Raw genomic sequence first — 8792 nt, forward strand, 5'->3', positions numbered from 1 at the left:
TTTTTTCCAAAAAATTGAGTCAAAATTTGGTGGTTCAAGACAGGAAATGTCATAGCAGTGGTTGTAGGTCAAAACTAATCACTCCAACAACTTCATTTAGTGATTTTAAAGTTGTTATAACTATGAATTCGGTCAAATCCATACTGTTACTCAAGAGCCAGCACGTCCACGCTTGTCTTCAAGAGATAAGCTTCTCTTTTGTTCAATTTTCGTTTCTGTCATGTGCTGTCAAACTCTGTCACTGTTTCAGAAATTTTTTTTATTCTGTTTTGGTTTAATTCGTGTCTGTGAGTGCTGTAATCATGCATTTGCTTTTCCTTAAAGTTTGTTGATCATTTTAAACGGTGAAAATTGTTTGTATGAGTTCATTCCAGCTTTCAAAGTCATTTTCTAGTTTTGTCCAATGTCATGTGCCTATGTGCAGTTTTAACTTCTGTCAGCATGCGTTTAAATCTGTTCTGGTATAAATTTTTCGTTTAATTTGAGTTCCAGTGCATGTGTAGCCATAGATGAATCATATAAGGCAATCACACAATGTCTAGCCTTGATTATATGTGCTAAATCAGTCCACACATGATTCTGTAATCACAAATCTGCATCAAATTTGCTTCTCTGGTTTGATCACGTGCAATCTGTTTTGTCTAGATTTCTTTGCATCTAAAGCATTGAACAGGTTTATTTGGTGATGTTAAACATGTTCCAGGCAGTGCCAATCAGTATTAATCACTACAATGCAATAAGCATAGTTGAGTTCCTCCAAAATCTGGTTTCAAGTGCTGTCACAGTTTTCATTCAATCTTTTTCACCGTGATTGTTGTATTTGATGTGTCTTAGGTGTTTAAAATTCTTCTAGCTGATATTCTGCAGTTAGATCTAGTGTTAGGACTTTCCTAGAGTCATTGTGTGTGCTTTCAAATTGTCATTTCCATGCTTTCAAAATCTGATGCAGTTTTGGTCCAATTTTCTTGAATTTTGGCAACTGCTACTGTCATACAAAGCTGCTGGCTGTTTCTATGCATTATGAACAATTGAACAAGTGTATTTTGTCATTTTCAACTTGTGTGCACTGTTCAAATGGTTCTTGACAAGCCTATATGCAGATTTCTTCTTTAAACCACCCTATTTTGTTGCATTTTTGGCTACAGCAGAGGTGATATGTTGACTCTGGTTGTTTCAGTGCAGTTTAACCATTTTTTAAAGTGTATTTTGCCATTCCAAACTTGTGTGCACTGTGCATTTGGTCAAATTTGAGCTGATATAAAAAATCACTTCCTAAACCATTAATTTTACCTAAATTTGGAAGTGAACTAGTGAATTTCAGCTGCAGTATGATTCCTTACTGTTTCAGTGTTTAAACATCTTCCATTTGATGATACAAACTTCCTTGAAGTGTCATTTGACCATTCGCATCACTGAAACTCATTTTAACCACTGATGTTAATTTTTCCAGCCACTTTGTAAGGTGCAGAGTTCATTTTATTTCTGTTTGCCATTGTTCTTCTTTGGTTTTTCATCTTTGGATTGGCAAAAGCTGGGTTTAACTTTCCAAATACATTTATATGCTTATCCAAGTGTATAGTAATCATAAAAAGCACTTTAAACCTTTGAATCCAGATTTGAAAGATCCAAAACCAGAAAACACCAAAATCTGCTGTTCTATGTGGCATTTTGTCAAACAGTTTGGCATTTTCATCAAACACTTTAACTGCACTTGAATTTCCTCTTTGTTTTGAGTTTTCCTGTTTTCCTAATCTGTTCTAGACCTTATCTTAGGTTCCTTTTGTGTGCTAGCCTTTATTCCAGCCCCAAAGTGTTTAGAAATCACCTTTCTTGTTGGCAATTTCATCAATTTTCCTTGCTGGACAGCCCCTTTGAATTGACAAATTGTGGTCCTTCTCCACTTCCTAAGATGCCACCTTAGTTGGAAAATGTTTCTAAAACTGGACTGCACCTTAAAGTCTTTAGAACACCACTATTTCACACATTAATTATGACCAAAGCAGATCAAAAAGTGGACCAGAAATGTACAAGGACAGCACCAAATTATGACTTCAATTGGTCAATTTTTAAATGCCAACAAGCTTAAAACTAATAGAAATAGGTGTACAATATACATGTATAGCAGATTGACCCTTTTAGTTCCCAATTTCACTACAAAATGAGGTTTGAATATGCAAATTGCACATACATGAATCTGGCAAATATTTGAATGTTCAAATAAGTTTAAAACAACAATTAGGACTTGTTTAAACTACCAAATAGCACAAAATCCCTGTTGCACGAAAATAGACACCCAATACAACTTTTTCTTCTTCAAAATGAGTACTAAAAATGCAAAGAATTCCATAAACCACAAATTATACTATATATCCATGCTTTTATAGATATTTGATTGCCTAAATTATGTTCATGTGTATATGGTGTTCATTTACATTGTCTTTCATTTATTAGGCTATAACTTGATTAAGTGAAGTAGTCATTTAAAAACCTATGGTACTACACACATTCTCAAAACAATGAGAAGGGTAACAATACACTAAACACTTAGAACCTACAAAATATTTGGGACTACTCTAGACAAGAGTACTTCAGTACTAATAAGTTGTCTCGTCCAAGTTTAATACACAACCCCTTAGTGTGTCTAAGGCATTTCGATACCGAGGACTTCTCTTTGCATGCCCTTATTGAATGCCTATGACCATAGTGTTCAAATTGCCTTCCATGTTCGACTTGAGTAGTAATAGGTTTATTACTTATGTCACATGGAGTGTTGCTATTTTGGCTAAGTTTTTATTTGTTTGGCTTGTCACAGAACATGGCCCATTTTCCCAACCATCGTGGATGGATGTACGACCGTTGTTATAGTGGAAGGAGAGGTTTGAAGGAATCATTTGTCATTGGAGTTGAAGAGTTCGTGGAGACGGCTCGACGATATCAATATTATGCCCTTGATGGAGGGATTCGATGTCCATGCATGAAGTGCGAATGTACAAGCATTCTGAAAGATGAAGTCGTCAAAGTTCACCTTTACCAAAAAGGGTTCATGCCTAATTATACGGTCTGGACATTTCATGGTGAAGAAATTCCTTCGACCTCCACTGCAGCTGAAAAACGGCTTGCATCAGGTTCGAATACTGTTGTACATACATGTGAGATAGATCAATTTGCCTACATGCAAGAGATGGTCGACCATGCTCTTCGTCACCATGCTGCAGAAGCAGACGATAGTCATGATGAAGAGCCTCCAAATGAAACGACGCAGAGGTTTTACAATTTACTGACAGAGGCAAATCTACCTGTATTTGAAGGTTCATCTGAGTCAAAATTGTCAGTGTGCATTAGACTCATGGCTGGCAAATCTAATTGGAACGTTCCCATTCAAGCAGTGGACTTCTATACAAAACTGATGTTAGATTTGACACCACCAAACAATTTGATGCCGAAGAATTATTACCAAGCCAAAAAATGTGTTTCAAAGTTGGGATTGGATGTGAAGAAGATTGATTGTTGTGTTAATGGATGTATGTTATTCTATGACAATGACAGTGGCAAAAATGATGCAATGTTGGTGGAATGCAAGTTCTGTGGCTCACCTCGATATCAGACAATGCATGCTGGACGGAGGCAAAAAAAACCAATTCCATTAAAGTCCATGTTCTACTTACCTATAATTCCAAGATTACAAAGATTGTTTACTTCAATGCAAACAGCAGAACACATGACATGGCATGATGGTAACAAAACTCCGGGACTTTTGCGTCATCCTTCTGATGGTGAAGCTTGGAAGCACTTCAATCGTAAACATCCATCCTTTGCTAGTGAACCGCGTAACGTCAGACTTGGTTTATGCTCTGATGGGTTTACCCCGTACATTCAGGCGTCTGCATCACCGTATTCATGTTGGCCCGTGATAGTTACCCCATACAATTTACCACCTGAGATGTGCATGACAAAGCCTTACATGTTTTTATCGTGTATAATACCAGGTCCATCTAATCCCAAATCATTGATTGATGTTTACTTGGAGCCTTTGATTGATGATTTGAAGAAGTTATGGAATGGTGTTTGGACGTATGACGTTTCAAGGAGGCAAAATTTCCTTATGAGGGCAGCCTTGATGTGGACTATTAATGACTTCCCAGCGTACGGCATGTTATCTGGTTGGAGCACACATGGTCGATTAGCTTGTCCACATTGCATGGAACATACAAAGTCATTCCAATTGAGTCATGGCCGGAAAAGTAGTTGGTTTGACTGCCATCGACGGTTCTTGCCCATTGATCACCCCTTTAGAAGAAACAAAAAGGCATTTCGAAAAGGACAACTTGAAACGGATATGCCCCCGCCAAAGTTGACTGGATCACACGTGTGGAGAAGAGTGAAAGACTATCCAAAAGTGACTGAATCTGGTCAGAATAGGCTAGAAGGGTTTGGGGAATGGCATAATTGGACTAAAAGAAGCATATTCTGGGAACTTCCCTATTGGAAGGACAACTTGCTAAGACACAACATCGATGTCATGCACACAGAAAAAAATTTCTTTGACAATGTCTTCAACACAGTCATGGATGTTAAAGGTAAGACAAAAGATAATGAGAAAGCAAGAAAAGATTTACCTTTGTATTGTGGACGAAAAGACTTAGAGTTGAAGGCACAAGGTAACGGCCGATTATTTAAACCAAAAGCAAATTACACCATGTCAAAAGACGAGACAAGAATAGTGTGTGCATGGATCAAGGAGCTTAGAATGCCAGATGGATATGCTTCTAACTTGTCCAGATGTGCCAATGTTCAGAACGGTACTATTCAAGGGTTGAAGAGTCATGATTGTCATGTATTCATGGAGACTTTCATCCCTCTTGCGTTCAGTTGTTTGCCAACACACGTGTTACATCCACTGATAGAAATCAGTAACTTCTTTAAAGATTTGTGTTGCACGACACTAAAGGAAGATTCCCTTAAAAAGATGGATGAAAATATCCCGATTATTCTCTGCAAATTGGAAAGAATATTCCCTCCTGCATTCTTTGATTCAATGGAGCACATTGCAATACATCTTGCATATGAAGCTTGGCTTGGGGGACCCGTGCAGTACAGGTGGATGTATCCCTTTGAAAGGTTTATGGGAGAATCCAAACGCTCAGTTAAAAATAAAGCTAGAGTGGAAGGCTCAATTTGTGCAGCTTACTTGCACAGAGAGACAACTTATTTTTGTTCACATTATTTCAAGAACTTCATGTTGTCCCCCACTCATGTCAGAAATGAAATGCAATGGCAAGTTGAACGACGTGAAGGTGCATTATCAGTTTTTCGACAAACAGGCCGTCACGCAGGGAAAGAATTCACTCACTGGTTAACTGATGCTGAATTCAACTCTGCTCATGTCCATGTCTTGATCAATTGCAGTGAAGTAAAGCCGTACCTTGAGTATGTCATCATCCATCTCTAATCTATCAAACGGTTTAATTGTTATACACTAATGAATTTCATTTGTACCAGCTCATTTGTTGTGGCTGAGCAAGTCGCAGAAGGAAACACTTCTGCTAGAATACACTCAGAGTTTCCGCATTGGTTTAGAAATCACGTCCGTAGTTTTTCCTACGTTTAGAGCAAGGTAAATTTGACCATTGCTTTTATAATTTTGTTACTACCTTTGTAGGTTTTTAATCAGGCATTAACTCCCACGGTTCAAGAGTTAAGACATCTCTCCAATTGGCCAATGAGATGTGTCAAAGAATGGCACACTTACTTCATCAATGGTTACAAATTCCATACACATGAATGGTCTAAAGGAAAGAAAACATCAAATTGTGGTGTGTATGTCAAGGGCCTAACAGAGGGGTCTTATGATGATTTCTACGGCATCATTCATAAAATATATGAGTTAGAGTACAACAGCACTACTTCTCCAAACAGAGTGGTACTCTTCTATTGTGAATGGTTTGATCCTTCTAGAGCTGGTACTAGAGTCGATCCACGCTTTAATATTGTCGAACTGAACCAGAGATTAAGATATGGGCCTTTTGATCCTTTCATTCTACCATCTAATGTGAGACAGGTTTATTATGTGTCATATCCACCATTTCGCAATATTGACAAGCGTGGTTGGGCCGTAGCAATACAAACGAAGCCTAGAGGTCGCATAGACTCAAATGAAGTTGAGGAAGATGTAGCCTACCAACTTGACCAAATGTCACAACCACAAGAAATTATCGAAGTTGAACGTATAACCGCATTGGTCGACCCTGATGGTGATGGAGATGAATTAGAAGCAACAGTACAAGGTGATGAAGAACAAGAGGAAGAAGAAGAAGAAGAAGAAGAAGAAGAAGAAGAAGCAAATGAAGAAGAAGAAGAAGAAGATGATGATGATGATGATGACGATGAAGAAGAAGAAAAAGAAGAAGAAGACGATGATGAAGATGAAGATGAAGATGATGATCATGATGACGATGATTGAATGTTGAACATCTATTGTAGCAAATTGGACTATCATTTCATTACCATTATCTAAAATACCATCTTTAAGTTGTATGCAATTACTTGTACATTGACTTTGAAAACAATTCATCCTTCTTTATTTATTTATATTTATTCGCTTTGTTTGTAACCATTTCAATGCAGTAAGGACAGGACAAGGTTCAGAGCGTCCTGATAAAGGAAAAGGGGTAGCAAGGCCTACAAAGAGGCAACGGCAGACACCAAAGTATGTACTTAGGGTGCCTGCTAGACTACCTACCCCTGCTCCCGGTAGTTCATCATCTGTGGGGCCTCCTCCTACCCCTATTATACAGACTCCTACACCAACAGTAGACCCCACTCCTCCTCCTCCTGCAGTACACCCTTCTACTACCACTGCAGTAGACCCTTCTCCTCCTCCTGCAGCACACCCTTCTACAACCCCTGCCACAGACCCTCTTCCTCCTCCTATTATTGCCACCCCCACTCCTCCCCCTATTGTTATTACCCCCACTCCTCTCTCTGACCCTACTTCTATACCTTCCTCATCTTCTGTACCTCCTTCTGAGACCGTCACACCACTTGGTGATCCAGATTCAAGTGGTGATGGTGAAGATCTTGACCCGCCCCTCCATGATCGACCATGGATTGAGCCCTATGGTAAAGGGTAAGTTTATAATCTGTTGATATCATTTGATGTTTAAACCATATTGTAATTGAAATGAGTTTTGTTATGCAGGTTTATTCCATCTAGGGTTGCTTCCCAGGCCATCACACGTTCAATAAAGCAACAGTTTTTAACTCCATGGCCTACTTGGGGAGCAATACCTAAGGACGACAGGAAGCCATTCTGGCAGCGCTTTCAGGTGAGCAATCTATTACACTAATGTTGGGAATATTTTAGTATTTTCTTTAATCAATGTTTGTTCTCTTTAATGTTACAGATGAAGGTGCAGTGGAAACCTGAACATGAAACTCAGATACACAGAAATTTCCACATGAAAGCATCTCATCGGCTGTCAGAGATGTTTAGGGATGCCCGGAATGCAGCACAGCGCCCTAACTGGCTGGGTGAGCACATTTGGAACTCTTTACTGGCCCATTGGAATACAGTAGAGTTCCGCAATAAGTGTGCCAAAGCCCAGCGGAACAGAGCGTCTGAAAGGGGTGGCACCCTGCATACTGGTGGGTCGATCACCATTCATGAGCATGCCATTCGTATGGTATAATCTCATTACATAACTTTTTCTTTCATACACAAGTTATGTATATTGTATTTCATATGTACGCTTGTAATTCTTAATTATGTTACAGGCACAGGCTCTAGGACGGGCGGTCCATGTTGATGAGGTCTTTGCACAGACTCATGTTCGGAAGGGAACTAATGAATTTATTGATGAAAGATCTCGGAAGACTCATGTAAGCAAATAACACTATTACTAATTTTTTATTTCTGTTATACTGTCGTTCTTTGACATTGCTTTTAATGTTTCAACAGGAAGACTTTTCTACGAGACTTTCACAGGTTAGATCTGAACATGAGTCAGCTCCTACACCGGATGATGCCAGTAATGCAGATGATGACATCCGTAGGACGCAGTGCTGGATCGACACCGTTGGTGGGAAGAAAAAGGGACGAGTGTATGGTGCGGGACAGCTTGCTGCAAACTATACAGCATCCAGAGGAGGTACTCTAAAGCACCAGCCTTCTTCTTCCACCAGTACTCCTGACGAGGTTCTTCAACTCAGGCAGGAACTCCATCAACGTGACCAGGAGCTCACTGATCTCAGAGCAGAGTTTTCAAATTTTAAGGCCCTGGTCATGACTGTCTTGCCTCAAACCTCACAGGACGTACAAAATATCCCTCCCACCCAATCACGACCGTCCTCATCACCTGCTGCCACTCAGCAGCCCACTTCAGTCCAACCCTCATCAGTCCAACCCACACCAGTCCAGCCATCAATAGAGGAGCAGGATGATGAAAATCATTCTGATGATAGTTATGTACATTATTAGGTTTCATTTTCTTATTACTTGTTAGACAAACATTTGGATATTAGAACATTTTGAGTTGATATCATTTCAATGTTAGATGTACTTACAGACTTTGGATGTTACAACATCCTTGTGTTACATTGGTTTATGTTTGAACTATAAATACATTATTTATACATTAATGGATGTCCTGTGGATTATTTGATGTGCCTTGGATATTGATCATTGATTGGATCTTTGAGATGCACATTATGCATGTTTGTATGTGTTTGAAAATTGTTATGCAGGTCTGTTTGTAAATTAAATTTGTTATACAGGTCTGGGTTGCAGAGGGAAA

The 8792-nt window shown here is 39.1% G+C and overlaps 1 protein-coding gene across 1 annotated transcript; it reads left to right on the forward strand.

The window, feature by feature from the left end:
* The first annotated feature begins 2815 nt into the window (after nucleotides 1–2815).
* On the forward strand, nucleotides 2816–8572 carry LOC148197470 (uncharacterized). Its single transcript, XM_088093465.1, has 6 exons — nucleotides 2816–3125; nucleotides 6625–7126; nucleotides 7199–7325; nucleotides 7404–7682; nucleotides 7774–7878; nucleotides 7958–8572. Exons 1-6 carry the CDS (start codon nucleotides 2816–2818, stop codon nucleotides 8474–8476), a joined length of 1842 nt encoding a protein of 613 aa, XP_087949591.1. The 3' UTR covers nucleotides 8477–8572.
* Nucleotides 8573–8792: the final 220 nt, after the last annotated feature.

The sequence above is a fragment of the Vigna umbellata genome, chromosome 6 (genome assembly GCF_029865625.1).
Source record: "Vigna umbellata cultivar VRB3 chromosome 6, Vumbellata_1.0, whole genome shotgun sequence".
NCBI classification, from domain to species: Eukaryota; Viridiplantae; Streptophyta; class Magnoliopsida; order Fabales; family Fabaceae; genus Vigna; species Vigna umbellata.

What these genes read in the sequence shown, in the direction of transcription:
- LOC148197470 (XM_088093465.1), top strand. Translation starts at nt 2,816, where the DNA reads ATGGCCCATTTTCCCAACCATCGTGGATGGATGTACGACCGTTGTTAT. An exon ending in TGAAAAACGGCTTGCATCAG is followed by an intron (nt 3,126 to 6,624) that starts GTTCGAATACTG and finishes ATTTCAATGCAG; the next exon opens with TAAGGACAGGACAAGGTTCA. An exon ending in ATGAGCATGCCATTCGTATG is followed by an intron (nt 7,683 to 7,773) that starts GTATAATCTCAT and finishes ATTATGTTACAG; the next exon opens with GCACAGGCTCTAGGACGGGC.